At 42.8% G+C, this 16,795-nt stretch overlaps 1 protein-coding gene across 1 annotated transcript in view; it reads left to right on the top strand.

Moving 5' to 3' along the window:
* MARCHF3 (membrane associated ring-CH-type finger 3) overlaps positions 1–16,795 on the top strand; it is a 149,801-nt gene that overhangs the window by 100,106 nt on the left and 32,900 nt on the right. Inside the window, exons 2-3 of the mRNA XM_012448109.2 lie at positions 11,610–11,853; positions 14,801–15,005. Of these exons, the coding sequence (XP_012303532.1) occupies positions 11,666–11,853; positions 14,801–15,005 (393 nt within the window). The 5' untranslated portion in view covers positions 11,610–11,665. The remainder of the gene's footprint in view (positions 1–11,609; positions 11,854–14,800; positions 15,006–16,795) is intronic.

The following is a 16,795-nucleotide window of genomic DNA, read 5'->3' as shown; positions in this document are numbered from 1 at the left end:
TTTGTACAAAAAAAAAGAAAAGAAAATCATCAGATCTCGTGAGACTTACTCACTATCATGAGAACAGCATGGGAAAGACCTTCCCCCATGATTCAATTACCTCCCAACAGGTCCCTCCCACAATACGTGGGAATTATGGGAGCTACAATTCAAGATGAGATTTGGGTAAGGACACAGCCAAACTATATCAAACGACAACAAATACAACTCAGTTATTATAGAACATAACTAAGCTACCAATTGCATACTCTGAAGACTGGCAATCATAGGAAAGAATTAAGCAGTACTCATGGCTTTTTTGTGTAAGATGTATTTCAGCATAACCAGATTGCACTGGTTGATCAAGGAAAGTGCTTTGTTATGAAAGAATTCCAGCTACTAAATGTGGAAGGGAAGTTAGAATTGGAAAAGCATAATTGGATAGCCCCCAAATGAAATAATTGATTCAGGCAACTGTCATCAGTGGATGGAATCATTAGACCTTTAGAAATGTCTAAATGGGGACTTCTCTGATCCCACCAAAAGTGGGACAGCCATACATTACTTGCCATCTGATGTGATGCACCAAGAAGTAGACAGTACCACCTATGAGCTAGTATTGCCTGAGAGTTGAACCTGAAATGAATCAAGCCAATCCTGGGGTTCCAGAAAATACAGGGTAGAGAGGAACAAGTGAAATGGAAACACAAGAAGATAGACAAATTTAAAAAGTGAGGTCAGGCACAGTGGCTTACTCCTGTAATCCCAGCACTTTGGGAGGCCGAAGTGGGTGGATCACGAGGTCAGGAGATCGAGACCATCCTGGCTAACATAGTGAAATACGTCTCTACTAAAAATACAAAAAAAAAAAAAAAATTAGCCTGGCATGGTGGCACATACCTGTAGTCCCAACTACTCAGGAGAAGGCTGAGGCAGGAGAATCACTTGAACCTGGGAGGCAGAGGTTGCAGTGATCTGAGATCACACCACTGCACTCGAGCCTGGGCAACAGGGCAAGACTCTGTCTCAAAAAACAAACAAACAAAAAGTGGAGAGTAGGACAGCACTCTAGAGGACCTCTACATGAATTTCTTCAACAGATAATGGGTTGGGAAGAAAGGGAGGGGCTATGCGTGAGTGAGAGGGACATACAATGAATAACATCCAAATGTGATGTGTACAGCTTGTTTGGGCCATTTAAACAAACCAACCAAAAGATTTTTCTAGGCAGTTGGGGAAATTTAAATACAGTCTGGGTAGTAGATGATACCAAGGAAATATTAAGTTTGTTAGGTAAAATAATGACTTTGTGTTTGTATGAGAAATTTTCATATTTTTAGAAATTCCTACTGAAATACATGGGGTGAAATTACTGATTTCTGGGATTTGTTTTAAAATCATAATAAAAAGGAAAGAAGGAAGGATAAGTGAAACAAATGTGACAAAATCTTGATTAATTTTTAGATTGACATGTATATACTCTCTTGTAATCATGTAAATAATTTTTGTAAACAAAGGGAAGGAAATTCAAAAAGTAAAATAAAAATACTGGCATAAAAATATTTTTTGATTGGGATGATAGGATATATATGGGTTTACTGTCATGTTTTATTTGTTTGACACTTTTCATAATAAAAATATTAAGGAAAAGAATAACAAATCTCTCTCAGGTATGGTAGTGGGGGCGGTCCATGGCCTAGAAGCAAGATAGGAGCTCGGACTAGAAAAAGGTCATTATCTGATAATTCAACTTTTTTATTTTTATTTTTTTGACAATATCCTTTACTTAAATTTCAAAATAAACAACTCTATTTCTGTTGGATTTTTTAGTTGGTCACTGAAAACCAAGTTCCTTGCCTTATATCAGGCAATTGGAGGAGAATTTGGGAAACAGTCTCTGGTGTTGAAGTTAATGCTGATCTTAGCTGGAATAACTTGCTTTCTTCAGCATCTGCAGTGGCTAGTATCCTGGGACTTATCTGGCTACATGTATTTTTCACATTTATTAGAGAAATTGGAGATTCAAGAATAAAACACAGTCCTCGGGAACATTGTGTTAATTTGTGACACGCTAGAGATTTTTTTAGCCCATAAAACAAATGAATGAGCTCCGTGGGGGCGTAAGTGTTATTTTCACCCTAGAAGGCAGTAAAGGCCCACTGTATTTATTAAGCACTTAGAAGATGGAAAATGAATAGTGCTATGAAAATAGAAAAATACACTCACACTATTACTATTAATAGTGTAATTTTTTTTGTCTGTTCTGAAGGAAAAGTACCATCAGATGAAAATGTATAATGGTAGACCTCTGCATATTATGTAGTTATTTTGCCTTGAGTAATAATTTAATTCGGTTTCTGTTTCTATCAAACAGGCTGAATCCAAGTAAGAAACCTTACCCATTATTTTTGGCAGGGCTGGGCCTACAAAAAAAAACCAAACAGAACAAAATAGATATTTGATTCCGGACCTTCCTTCTGAGTGGCTAAGTGACTTAAGGGGATGTTCTGTGTAAGCTGACTCACTGTGGGCATTTCTAACAGGCCTTACACACTTGGCTTCCCAGGAGGATTGTGGAGACAGCGCACCGGTCCTCCTACTGAAAAAGTCCAGATGGAGCCAGCACTCCAACAGGTGGGGGTGTGGAAGAGAGGCCACTCGGTATCAAAATGCAAGGGACGGATACAGCCACCCAGGCCATGATGCATGCTGTGCCCATACAGGCAGACAAGGTGCCAGCCAGAGAGCAAGTGCAGGGAGGGGGCATGTGCTCCAGTTAGAAAAACATAGCACCTCAGAGGTTCCCCTAAAGAGGTTTATAAGTGCTTTGCATTGAGGTATATAGAAAATAAGTATCATCACCAGGAGAGAGACCCTATTCTCCATCGATTTCATGGTCCATAAGAATCCAGGATACAGGCTGTGCAGAGAGTAAGTGATAAAGTGGTCTCAGGTAACTCGGTCCTTGGCTATGTGTTACTTTGTTCTTGTGCTTGTTTGTGTCTTGATTATTTAAAAGACTGGACCCATTTTAGGGAGCCAATAAAAAAGAATCTATGTTTCGTGTGTATGTGTCTGTGTGTATGTGCTGGGGTTTAGAGGAGGGAAGCCATGTCTAAGGCCAAGGACAGTAATTCCAGGGGGAGTTTCTGTGTTTTTTAACCTATTTTTTACACACTTGGCTTATACTAGACTGTCAAAGCAGATGTCAGTAGTTGTGTCTTCATGAGCTATTGCCTTGGGAAGATGGGGGTGGGGATAAGGGTAATGAGAATTGTAGAGGAGGGTGGGCTGAGTGAGGAACCTAGAGGTGGGATCTGGAAGGGGCCTCTTGTCCCCCTGCCCTGGCCCCATTGTTGTGAGCTGAACCTGTTGCACTACAGACTTAAGTACTTCCCATTATCAAGAGCCCTCTACATGCCAGGCCCCCACCTACCTCAGGTCGCCAGTGTCCGGGGAAACAGGCTAAGCGTCCAGTGACTTTCCTGTTGGTAAGCACTGGGTGGTGGTTTGAAGCCAGGTCTCCCTGACCCAAAACCAGGGCTCAGTGTCCTCAGTCTCAAGGGTCCCAGATAGCTCCTTACACAAAAGCTAAATGTGTAAAAAGCCATAAAGGAACACTCAAGACAGGTTTGTTTCTATAGAGCATGCATGAAAGAACAATCAGTGTTTTGAGGATGTTTGGTATTATGTAGCATATGATAGAGAGTCCATCTATCGTGCCTACGATGGGGCTGAAAAGCAAAGTCCAAGGAGGTTTAGTCTTTAGTCTGTACTTGCCTTCATATTCCTTGGCAAGCTGAGTGACTTTGCTTATCCTTGTGTGTAAATGGAAGGTAATGCAGCCAAATATGTTGTGGGTCCTTGTGGGCCTAAAAGTGCTGCAGGGGACTCACAGGGAGGCCCAGCCTACCTGAGCCTAATACAGAGTTTAGACTACCCGACCGAAGGACAAGACTGCAGCCTCCCTGTGGTCTGGGTGAAACAGGGAAGAGGAACGTTCCAAGGAATCCTGATTTAAAATAAGCTAACAGCTGGTTTATTCTAGGCTTCTGGAGGCTTGAGTTAAGAATTGGCACATCTGTCTAGCTAATACTGGGTTGCTTATGCAGAATAAGGTGAGGTACAACTTGGAAATGAATCCCAAATCAACTTCCTTCATGATAGGCTTTCACTTGGATGCTGATTTTTAAAAATGTTTATGAGCCTAAAAACAAATGGGGAACATTCAGTCCTTAGAACATATTTAGCTTTCATTGTGGCTGAGATGTTTTCCTTTTGTATTATCAGATATCCTGGCCAGCATGCTGTACCCTTCATGCCTTTCCTTATGCATGCTGGACAGGTAGCTGTTTGGTGCTGGTCACACTGAATGTCATTTGAAGAGAACATTTTAATTTTTCATCTCTGAATAATGCCCCATGAATGTCTCATCACATTTTGCCTGCTCCTCTGAGTTTTTGAACTTGATGTTTAAACTTTTCTGATGTGCCCTCATTGTTCCCGAGCCCCCAGAACTCATCTGGGCAACCTCCCTCCCCCAGCTCAGTGGGGTTCCATGTGTAGAAGCCAGTTGTTATTTACAAGTGCAATTCAGCTGTCGCTGTGTCTTTGAACACATAGGCTTGTTGTGGGATTTTTAATTGCCATTTTCATCTATATAATTAAAATTAAATGAAAAATGGATAGCCTCCAAAATCTGAATTAATTTCATGAGTACTTCTTGAGGGGAAAAATATGTCTAAATATGATAATTGTTACTTGATTTGCCTTCAGCAGAACTAGAGGATTTTACCTGGCTGAAGAGAAAATACAGTAATTTTAAATGAAAAAAAAAAAAAGATCTGTCTGATGCTTTGGATACTTCTTATGCCTGAGAATCAGAATTAATCATGTGGATGAGAAATGATAAGTAACTCTGAATACAACTTTAAGGTAGTACACTGAGAATGGGAACATATTATGGTAACTCACGCCAGATCCAACTTGCCTTATGCTGGTCAGGTTTTTTTCTCCCTCTAATTCATCATTGGGGTTTACACATTTCTCAAGAATATGCTATTACCCCAAATCAAAACCTCCCTCATGCTCAGAAACAGGCATTTCACCTGCTTACTGCCTAACTGTGCTCTGTAAGTGTGACAATGAGCACCTAGCAGAAAATAATGAAACAACAAAAAGAGGGCTATTTTTAAAAATTCATTGGGCCAGCCAGTGTTTCACTCTGCAGACTCATCAAGCGCCTGATGGACATGTTTGTAAAGACTTGGATGGTCACTTTATTTGGAATGACAAATTCTATGCTCCACATAATGAGGTCAGTGAAGCATCCAGAAAAGAAATGTATAATTTGGTAGTGCGAGTCTGTAAGCACAGCCCTGCCATGGCTATTTAAGTTTAATGAAGCAGCTACTTTGCCGCTACACATTCTTAGTGAATAGCCTCCTTGGTGTGTTTTTGAAAACTTAAATGTTGCTGGTAATCATGTCCCAGCAATCTCCTTGGAGAGCCTTTGTGTCCTGTTCTCAGAAGAAATATGCCGCTTTTCCATGTTAATGGTTTTGAAATTAGTCATTTGCTCCATTTTCATTGGAAAGGAAGGTCACTGTGTGATTTCCTACCTTCCCTCATTTTCTCTGAACATTCAGGATACTCTTAAGTCAGTTCATCAGCCATGCAGTGCACTGTCTGGTTATAATACGCCTGAAAAGCCAGTGAAATGTTCTATCAAAGAGCAGCATCCCTATTCTCAGAGACTGTTCTTAGAATTCAAAGTTTAAAAATCTAACTCAGAGGAGAAAGTTCCTGGACAGACCATTATTGCTATTTTTTCCCCATTTCAGTCACTGACCACCTTGTAGTGTGCCTTCATTGGTCTCATTAGAGAAGGCTGTGCTCCCCACGTATGCAGCCTCTCACAGAGGACATTTTAGAATCCTTTCTGAAGCAGATTCACTCATGTAAAACAAAGGTCAGACTTATGGATCCTGGACCAGCATTAATGACGCAGAACTCTGTGGGAGCAGAAAGACATCTAGCCATTCCCAATTCTGCAGTGTCAGTCCCCAAACTTGGCACCTCAGGTGATTCCCCCTGAATGGGCAAGGGCGTGATTGGTTGTGGAAAGGTGCTAGGTCCTCACGGCTTTGCCACCCCAGTGAAGGTCTGGGGAGTTCTCCAGACTATTTGATGGCCTCCACATTTCCTTGGGAAATGTAAAGTAGGATTTGAGATGGCTGAACCCTATACTACCAGAAACTTTCTAGGAAAACCTAATAAGTTCTCAAAAAAAAAAAAAAGTGAATGAATGAATTTGCTTCTTTGATTTGCTTTGTTAACCAACTCTGGTTGTAGAGATAACACAGAATCCTTCAGGACATATTGAGACCTGAGGAGCCTACCTTTTCTTCTTCTTTTTAAAAATTGTATTTTATTGCGATAAGAGCACTTAACATGAGATGTACCCTCTTAACAAAGTTTTAAGTGTCCAATACATTATTTCTGACTATAGGTACAGCAGATCTCTAGAGATTATTCGTCTTGCTGGACTGAAACTTTATTCCTGTTACTAAACTCATTAGGGGATCATTTCTATAGTTTGTTATTACTTCTTGAAATTTCTGGAATTGGGTATGAAGGTTGAATGCAGAGGTACAGACTTGCTCCAGACTGCTTCCAGGTTAGGCCCTGCTTAGACCACTGCCCAGGCAGCTCACGTGACCACTTCAGTGCCAGCCAGCACTGACATCCTCCTGGTCTCGTTTTCACCTTTAAACCTTTTGAGTCATTTTCCTATCCAAACAGAGGTGCCAATATAACAGATTTCTCCCACTTCTTGACCTCCATCTAAGAGATTAATGTTGATTTGGCATTGAAAATGCAGTTCTCATACAAGTAGGCCTGAAAAGGGCCTTGGGATTGGCCTGTGTTTTATTTTCTACTGTATTTATCATATGTTAGATTAGTTAAGATAATGGTAACTGCCGTAACAAATAGACCCAAGTATCTCTAACATCATTGCACCTTTTCCTCTGTATCTTTTTTTTTTCTTTTTTCAGCTTTTAAGTTCAGGGGTACATGTGCAGGATGTGCAGGTTTGTTACATAGGGAAACATGTGCCATGGTGGTTTGCCACACGGATCATCCCGTCACCTGTCATATATCTTTATTAAGCATTTTCATGGAAGAATGAAACCTGTGTTCCAGCTCTGAAGGCAATGGGACCAGGGAAAATGAGAAGTGACCATGCAGGGACGAGGATTCTTCTGTTCTCCCTAGCCGAGAGAGATGGCATGGTCAATGTCAGAGTTCAAGTGTGATGCAAAAGGTGCACTGTGATAGAGGCTGACCAGACGTGAGGAAAGACGGTTTTAAAAGACAGAAACAAGATGTAGCCCAGGCTAGGGAAAGAGCAGGAATGAAGGTTAACATAGCAATAAAGTTCAAACTTCTCTGTACATGGCATGTTCCTACTTACAAAGCATATTCATATATATTATCTTGTTTTAGACTCACAAACAACCAGGTGAGTTGGCTCAAGGTGTATTAGTACCCTAATTTCAGACATTCAGGAAATCTCAGGAAAGTCTGAGAGGCCAAGTGATTTACCTTGGTGAGTGGAGAGCCAGGGTGTAGTTTGATGTTGTGCCTCCAAGAACAGAGCTCTTTCTCTAACATGTGATTCTCCTGGGGGTTTGGGGGCTGCTGAGGCAGAGGGGCTGCCGAGGTGGGCAGAGCCTACTTCCCTTCCCTTCCCTGACGACCTGTGGCCACATCCTCATGATGCCAGCCATGTTCCCGTGGAAATCACTTACCAATGGCAACCTATTCAGAAATGCAGCAATGAATCACTGCCGCCTGGTTAGGTCTCCTGCTTTCGTGAAACCTGTACTCTGTCCTTTTCAGGGGTCACAGTTTAACAGATAAGCCTTTTTATGTTAACAATTCTCTAATCAGGCTTTCATTTATTTGGCCACCCCCTCCGTTTTCTCTGTCTCCCTCTCATCCACCTACTCCTGCTCCTCCCACTGTGTGCAGCTGAGTTTGGCCAGTGCCAAATCATGTTTTATTCTCAGCCTGAGAAAGAAATTATACAAGGTGTCAAAACTGGCCAGCAAAGGACCCATCCCACCAGTGCTGTTTGAAGATTCAAGGTTACACATACACTGCTCCCTCCTAGAGAGAAGAATTTTTGGGTAGACTGGGAAGTACTTTACCACAAGAGCAGTGCACTGACATTGATAAGAAAGCAGTCAGAGCGTGCTTGAAATTTGCAGAAAGATCAGTAGAAGACCAGTGTTCGCCTGCAAACCAACAGCTCAGCGCTTTCTAGCATCCTTAGCAACAGCCTGCTGTTTTCCCAGGTGGCTCTGAACCAGACAGGAAAATGCAGTGGGCCATTTGTCACTGCCCCAGGTGTAACATATGCATGCCAATTGGTGCATGCAGCTTGTAAGGCCAGCTCCTGCCTGCCCCATGCCTGCATCTAGGCCTCTGGGCTTCCCTTTCATTGAGATCAGGACAGAGTGTGCTTCCTTTCCTCCTCCTCCACCTACGTAAGTGATTAGATCCACTCTGGGATTAGAACCAATGCAGCTATCCCGACCATGATCAAGAGTGCTATGCTCTGTGTAATCCCTCTTACCCCATTTTTAATTCAAGGCCACAGTCTTTCAGGGCTGTTGGGACACAATGCTGGCATGTCAGCCTTAGAATCTTAAGATTATTCTGATGTGTGGTATACAGAAGACATGCTGGTATGTTCTTCAGGAAATGCTGGACTGGACTATCATTTTTGTTAGTCTAAATTGAGTTATGGCTAGAGGATCTTGGATGCAGCGTTCTGCAGATATAGCACAAGAGAAAGAGCCAGGGCTTCCTTGTAGGAGAAGGCAAGGTGAGGTTCCTTTTGTTCTTTTATCCTAAACTCAGTGCCCTGCACCCACTACAAATGGAATAAACTGATCAGGTGGCAGATAATATCCCTTTTACTATGAAAGGAGAAATGAAATCATCCAGAAGTGAAATTACATACATAAAATGAATTTAAGGGAAGCTCTGCTTCTAGAATTTTTAAGGACATTTGATTGTGGATTTAGGTCACACATTTAGAACTGCTTCCTTTGACGAGGACTTAATCTAGGTTACAAGTGTGTGAACTTGGGGCTATTATGTGCCTGGATGACAGGCAATTCACGGAGGGTAGCCTAACTACTGGCAGCCCAACTACTGGCAGCCCTAGGTCCCATTATTTACTCTGTGTACCCCCTCCTCACCTCTTTCCAGTTCCATCAAATATAGGGAGGGAGTGTTTAGCCCTCTGAGCTGGAGTTATGCAAAACCCGAAAATAGACTCTCAGAGTGCATCTAGACATAATGATTCCATGCGGCAAGAAGGTCACTGTGTCTGCTTTTCCTGCCAACACACCCCTGGCTCTTAATCTATGGCTGCCTTGTGAAGCAAGAGAGCTGTGCCAGGAAGTTACACTTTGTGACTGTGAGGCATTATGAGAATTTAAAATCATGTCAATGGAGTTTTGTAAGGGCAGGCCAGGGAAGAGGAGTTATGCACAGTTTTAGAAGAGGACAGTCTTTTAACATCTCTTTGTATTTTGGTCTTAAAGCTACCATAACTCAATTTTTAAAAACAAAACAAAACAACTCTCTGGCTCCAGCCACAAATCAACTCCACCCTGCCAACCCTTTCAAAAAAATAATAAGATACCTACCCAAAAAATTTTCTGGGGTTATCCGAATAGTGGGATTATGAGTGAGCCTTATTGTCTTCTTTGTGTTCTTCTGTAGTTTTTATAACATACCATATACTAATTGCTTTACAGTTTTAAAAAAAAAAAAAAAGCAAAGAATCCTATTTAAAAAGCAAAACTGTACCCTATACCAACTGGCTGATTGTGCTGAATGTTCAGTATTGCTGGTCATGAAAATGGCATGAGTGGGGCAGCCCTGCCTGTGCCCCCATGTCAGGTCTCAGACAAGAACTAGAGTCCACAGGCATCTCACCACTGTGGATTCAGGAGGGCTGCTGGGCAAGGGCAGACACAGACCCTGAGAGGACTCCAGGCAGTCAATGAGGGTGGGAAAGGGAGGCTGCTGGTGCAAGGCCAGCCAGACACCTCGGCAGCAAGGAAGGGATGACGGTCACATCCAATTGTTTTGGACAGTCAAGCCTGCTTGACATGTGCTTGTCAGGAGGGAAACTGTCAGCTCAAGTTCATCAGGAAATACTGCATTCTTGCCCTGAGAATATCCAGTTGCACATTATTCTGGCAGTTGGGAAGATCCTGTTTTCCAGAACCATGGGGATCAAGGAAAATGTAACAAGTAGAGACAAATATCTGGGAGAAAACAACCCCTTTCAGAATGCCAGAAATCCTCTTGGGGTTTGAAGTTCTGCAAACGACAAGATATTTCATTTATTTAAGCTTGGGCCTTGACCACCCAAATGGGTTATTGATGTGAGCTCAGTCCGTCAACTAATCCTGCTGCTGTCTACTGAGCCCAGGCCATGTCGGGCTCCAGAGCCTGAGGTAAGCAGGCTAGTCATGAAACTGTGTCATCTCACCTTTGGACAGAATTCTTCCTGCAAGTTTCTGTAAAAACCTCTATTTCTTATGTGTCAAATGCTGACCTATTATTGAATCCAGTGGGGTTCCTCACTCCATGGGTCTGAGTGCTTTGAACTTGAGGTCATGACCCAAGCCTGCGCCACACAGATCAGGAGCAGAATTCCTGGCAGTTTGTATGATAAACCATGTGTCTAGGAGGTAAGGCCCTTATCAGTAATGGATTATGTTTAATTGGTGATAGAGATCTCATTCGTTACTTTCGTACGTTCTCCTATGTGTTTCCCTATGTTGATCCATATGAGCTTCCATTTTAGGTAGTATACAAATATGCTAACGTAATTTATCATCACGTCCATTAGAAAATAAAAGCTCATTCAACTCATGATTTCATGAATAACTTTAAGACAAAGCTAAAATAGGTTCCGTTTTTAAAGGAAGTTAATTTTAAGATATATGATGTAGAAAATTGTATCATGCAACAGAAAGGTGGTACAGTCATTGCACTCAATGTTTGGCAAATATTGTCCTTGAACATGCTATTAATACTTGGCCAAATTCATTTTTATTTTCCTTCCTTCTTTCTCTTGCTCTCTTTTTAATCTTAGTATCTCAGAATGAAGCTGTATGGAGAATAAATTGCTTACCAGAAAAAATAGTTGTGAATGTTTTTAATAATGATTCTAGTAACTTTTAGAGAGTGTCAACAACGACTTATTGCTTCTCTGGCACAGAGCAGAGAACTGCTTATCTTCTCTTCAGATCTGGGCCTCAGAGTCATCATTCTGCCCCTCGTGGAAAGCAGGGCTCCTAAATGTTTATATACACCAACATGCTTGCTGTCTTGTTCATACCATATCTGCTGTTGCTTGTGGGTTCTGTGTGTATGTGTGCACACTTGTATTAAATAGTAACGAGATAATGTGCCACATCTAGGCTACTCCTGTTATTTATATTAAATAACGACATGATGACGTTGGTGGCCCATAATTCTCCATTTTCTATTAACCACCCTGCCCAAGTAAACTGTTTTCTGATCTCTCTTAGATGGAAATCCTGTATGAATGTGGAAGCCATTAGCAGAGTAATTGCTGTCTGTTACCATGACAACCAGCCGCTGCAGTCACCTGCCCGAAGTCCTGCCAGACTGCACCAGCTCAGCTGCGCCCGTGGTGAAGACGGTGGAGGATTGTGGCAGCCTAGTGAATGGGCAGCCGCAGTATGTCATGCAAGTTTCAGCCAAGGACGGGCAGCTGCTGTCAACAGTAGTGCGGACTCTTGCCACCCAGAGGTAGTACCACAGTTAAAATAAATGAATCTGTAATTGATCCATAGAACTCTTTGTCAGATGGAAAATGCTAACGGGAATGTGATTAGTGCTCAGGTCTTTGTGTCAGGTGAGAGGAGGTGCTGGAAAAAAAGACTACACGAGTTCTGTCATTGCCGTTTCTATAGCAATAGGATATAAAGCTAAAATTCACCTTATCGAATTTTCCCCTTAAAGTCATACTTACAAAGAGCCAGGAGGGGAAGGAGCCCACAAGATACTGGGTTGCTTGCTTTACATTTGTTATTTTGGCATTGCTATGTAATTGCTCTCTTGTTGTCTCCAGTAGATAACAAAGGTAGTCCTATTGGAACAGGATTAAGAAGGTATTTGATTTCAGGCAACTGAGTCAAAGTGACTGGATGTGTGGGAAAAGTTTTGAAGTGACATTTTTGGTGTGCATGTGGACTGACATTGCCTGATGGAAGCGCTGTCCAGGGCTACTTCCTGGGCACGTCTCTTCTCATCACTAGGAGGTCTCTTCTGCTGTCCCCTCCTTCAGCCTCAATGGCTCCCCCACCCCTGACACTTCACACACATCTGCCCTATGAAGTGCTATTGTGAAAACTTCCTGAGCCTTCCCAAGTAATGAACTAAAGCCAGAGTTCAGGCTCTGAGCAGCTTGGAAACCGCTTATTCTGACCATCACTTTGTCTCCTCCTGTGCTCTTGTTGGATAGGGAGTTATGGGCTTCCAGGGTAATAGGAGCTCCTTGGCTTCTCCAGCTTTTTCTCAGAATGGGTAAGCGGGACTTCTAACCTAGGCACATAAAAGGTGAATCAACATTGGACTTGCCCCCTAGTGTCAGTGCTAACACTTCTGACCTCTAACAAAGGACCAGTCATTCACACCTTGTTCTCTTACCTCTGTCTGAGTGATCAGTCAACCCCTCTGGTGCAGACACAGGCCCACAGATCCATGTGCCTACAGCAGGACTACCAGTGGCATCCCACCCTGGGCATGGTGGCTCTCAGACACGGAATCACACTAACATGCATGTTGTGAGCATTGCCCATATGCCCTCCATTTAAAATCTGTGCTGCTAGTGCAAAGGAAAACATAGAAAAACATTTAATATATAATTTTGTGCCTCTTGGAGAACTGATAACAATTGGTTAGGACTCAGAGCAGGACAAAGCAGTGACTGTCTTTGGTCCTCTGTGAACTGAAACTGGGGGACTGATGTGCTCCACTCACCCTTTGCAGGCATCAAACAGCTCACTTGACCAGGAAGAGCAGGCTATGGTTGACATGGCTGAGACCTGTGAGCCTCTGTGTGTGTGTGAGTGTGTGGGTATGTGGGTGTGCGTGTGGGTGTGTGGCTGTGTCTGTCTGTCTGTCTGTCTGTCAGGTCTGTCAGGCATTTTTACCTCCTCTCTCACCATGCGTTACTGTAAACCAGGTTTCAGGATTTTACAGGCTCAATGTAAATGAAGGAGGCCCAGAATGATGAGAAAAAAAAAAAAAAAAAAAAAAAAACTGTCCACTTTCTTTTCCCATCCCTGGGCACAGGTAAGCCTTTCAGGCTAATGGAAGGGAGACCCTTTCCTTTTTTGATCTCCTTTTGGCCTTCCCTCATTCCCAGCATCATTCTCATAAAGGCCTTTGGGAAACAGCAGTTCTTCCATGGCTGTTTCCATTTGGACCAAAGATGGTGTTCAGGAGGATGAGTGGGCATTTGCCTGGGTCACTGTCTTCTTTGGGGGGCATACAGAGAGGCGAGGGAGGGCAGGTAAAGAGGCTGGTCCTAGGATTTTCACATATCATGAAGATGCATTTTAAAATCTATTGCCCAGTGAAAAACAGCACAAGACATCCATCAGAGAGGCAGGGTCCTCTCCCAGAGCAAAGTACCTCCCGAGAAGTGAGGCCATCTTAGTTTGGGATCTTTCCATTGGCCACTGACTTACATGATGAGGGCCAAGTTATTTGATTTTCTCTGGCCTGAGATTTTTCCATGAGAGACAGTAGCTAGCATTAACTGGGCATTTGCTATGTGCTGGTCCCTGTTCTAAGCTTCTAATCTGGGCTATCTTTTCACTTCCTCACTGTCACCATATGAGGAAAGCACCATTCTTTGTGCCCATTTTAGAGTTAAGGAGACTAAAGTACAGGGAGATGAAGTTACTTACCCAAAGTCATCCAGGTGATAGACAGCAGAGTTGAGGTTTGAGCCCAGCCAGCTGGATTCTGGAGCCTACACCATGAACCACTAACTACACTAAGCTGCCTTCATGAAATGTGTAGGAGTGGTTTTTCCAAATTAAAGGCAGAACTCTAGACTGAGGCTACCTCAGTAGGACATACTCATTACTCACTTTCAGCTTGGTATCTTTGGCATCCCGTAGAGCATCCTGTGAAAGCTCAAAGGACAATCCACCGTTCAGTCTGTGGCTCAGACTGCAGTTCTGTGTAGTGGCTACAGAGTTTGTTGCTGGTTAACTTCCCTCCTGTCATTCTCCCACCCTATTGAAAAGAGAAATGAAAGGAACCTCTGGGTATACAAATGTGTCCTGGTTCGGTCCAAAAGATTCAGTTTGTCATTTCAAAACAGTAACTATTCTTAATGGTGAAGGATGGTTCTTATTTTTGGACTAGCAGTTGGCCTGAACTACATTTATATTCAAGGCAAAAATATCCATTGCTTGTTTTCACTCACTTTTGATCCTGGGCCACACCTAGCTACTTTGTTATTGACAATCCCCTATTTCTTCGTGTCATCACAAGTAGATGACCCATGTGCTTTGTAGTGCCCAGGGCCACTTGCCCTACTGCCAAGGTCAAGTGTACATCTAAGAAGTCTTAAAGCAGCTGCCCCTGGGGAGGGCCCAAAGGACAAGAGCTAGAGGGCCATCCACTTGGTAGAGGTTTCCAGCCCAGTGACCAGCAGGTACCCCTCCTTCTCTTGCAGCCCCTTCAATGACCGGCCGATGTGCAGGATCTGCCATGAGGGCAGCAGCCAAGAGGACTTGCTCTCTCCATGTGAATGTACAGGGACCTTGGGGACAATTCATCGGAGCTGCCTGGAGCATTGGCTGTCATCCTCAAACACCAGCTACTGTGAACTCTGCCACTTCAGGTTTGCAGTCGAGCGCAAACCCAGGCCGTTAGTGGAGGTCAGTAAGTGGGGCACGTCCTGAAAACTTAGCTCTAATGAGCAAACGATGTCTGTTTTTATGCCTGGATCACAGTCCTGTACAGCTTTACTGAAGCACAGTAATAGCTATGTGAGTGTGAGTGTGTGTGTGTGTGTGTGTGTGTGTCTGAGAAAGAGAGATGTAGACAGACAGACACAGAGAAGGGAGAGCTTGCCAGCTCACTTGGGATCCATCAGTAGAAGAAATCAGTATAAGGAGAAAGGAGCGTTTAGAGGCTTGATCTCCATTTTTCAATCCCTGTGAAATGGAACAAACAGATCAAACATCTTTCTCTTTGAACACCATCTGCCTAATGTGAAGCAGCAGATAAATGGGCATTTGGGTTGCATATCCTGAGAAGTTTTCATGAAAAAGTATAGCTCGTAGTTTAATGGCTATAAATCCAGATGTCCTGGGTTCTGTGACCTTGGGTTTGTTGCTTAACTCTTGTAATTACTACAAGGATTAAAGGAATTAATGCTATAAAACATTTAAAAGAATACAGGGCACATATACAAGTCTTTGAGTAAAAATATTTCACTTGTGAAATTACACACAAACAATAGCCTAATATGATTGAACTCTTTTTTTAAAAGTTGATGCTGTCAACCTAGCCACTAAAAGGGCAGAACATTCTCTTTCATGTTTTAGAAGGTACATGATTTCTCAAGTCCACATCCAGGGTCTGGTTGTTAGCCAGAGGAATTGGAAAAATCATTAGATTATTTCTGCCCTGTCTCCTATCCCCAAATTCTGCTAGTCAATTAAAAGTTGGATCTTGGCAACAGTAAATATTTTAATATGTTATGGGCCAGAGCTAGCTGAAAAGAGCCAAGACATTGTGTCTGTGATTCAGACCTGCTCCTATCCTCCTTATTTCAGCAGCTACCTCAGTGAAGCCCTGGAATGAAAACTAGTGCTGGAAATCAAGAAGCGCCTCTTGTAGACTATTTAATAAGAGTGTTAGCACCCGGGCTTAAGATGCTGGAGAGCTCTGTAGCTCTGTGTATGTATATTCTCTTAGGTTTGGCCTTGAAAATTAAAGCAAGACCTATAGCCGGGGCCTATTTTAGCTATGACTTACTTGCCAAATGGCAAAAAACTTATTTGACTTGCCCTAATACACTCTATGCTTTGCTTAAGAGTCTGGATCTATGCATTGGAATCAAATCATTTTCTGAGTGCAAAAAAAAAAAGAGTTTGGATCTAGGCCTGGCACGGTGGGTCATGCCTGTAATCCCAGCACTTTGGGAGGCCAAGGCGGATGGATCAAGAGGGCAGGAGTTCAAGACCTTCCTGGCTAACACAGTGAAACCCCATCTCTACTAAAAATACAAAAAATTAACTGGGTGTGGTGGCGGGTGCCTGTAATCCCAGCTACTCGGGAGGCTGAGGCAGGAGAATCACTTGAACCTGGAGGCAGAGGTGGCAGGGAGACAAGATCATGCCACTGCCCTCCAGCCTGGATGACAGAGCGAGACTCTGTCTCAGAAAAAAAAAAAAAGAATCTGGATCTAGTGACCTCTTAATTTAGCCATCTTACCACTTGACACCCACTTTCAGAAATTCATATTCAGAGAGCGCCTGTGGGGAGTTTGGCCCTGTGCCAGATTCATTGGGATTTAACATTTTAGAACTTATCTGCAGAGGGGGAAATATAATTAAATAATAAACAAAGGAGATGAAGATTTCTCAAGCCTAATGGCAAAAGTAAGAAGAAGCTTATTTCTCCTTTCCAGAAACTTTTTGGAACCTCCCCAGTTTGATAC

This window comes from Aotus nancymaae, unplaced genomic scaffold (assembly GCF_030222135.1).
Source record: "Aotus nancymaae isolate 86718 unplaced genomic scaffold, 86718_ANA_hifiasm-v0.15.2.pri h1tg000064l_1, whole genome shotgun sequence".
In the NCBI taxonomy this organism is placed as follows: Eukaryota; Metazoa; Chordata; class Mammalia; order Primates; family Aotidae; genus Aotus; species Aotus nancymaae.
The sequence above is the reverse complement of the archived record's forward strand: the minus strand, read 5'-3'. Positions and strand labels throughout refer to the sequence as shown.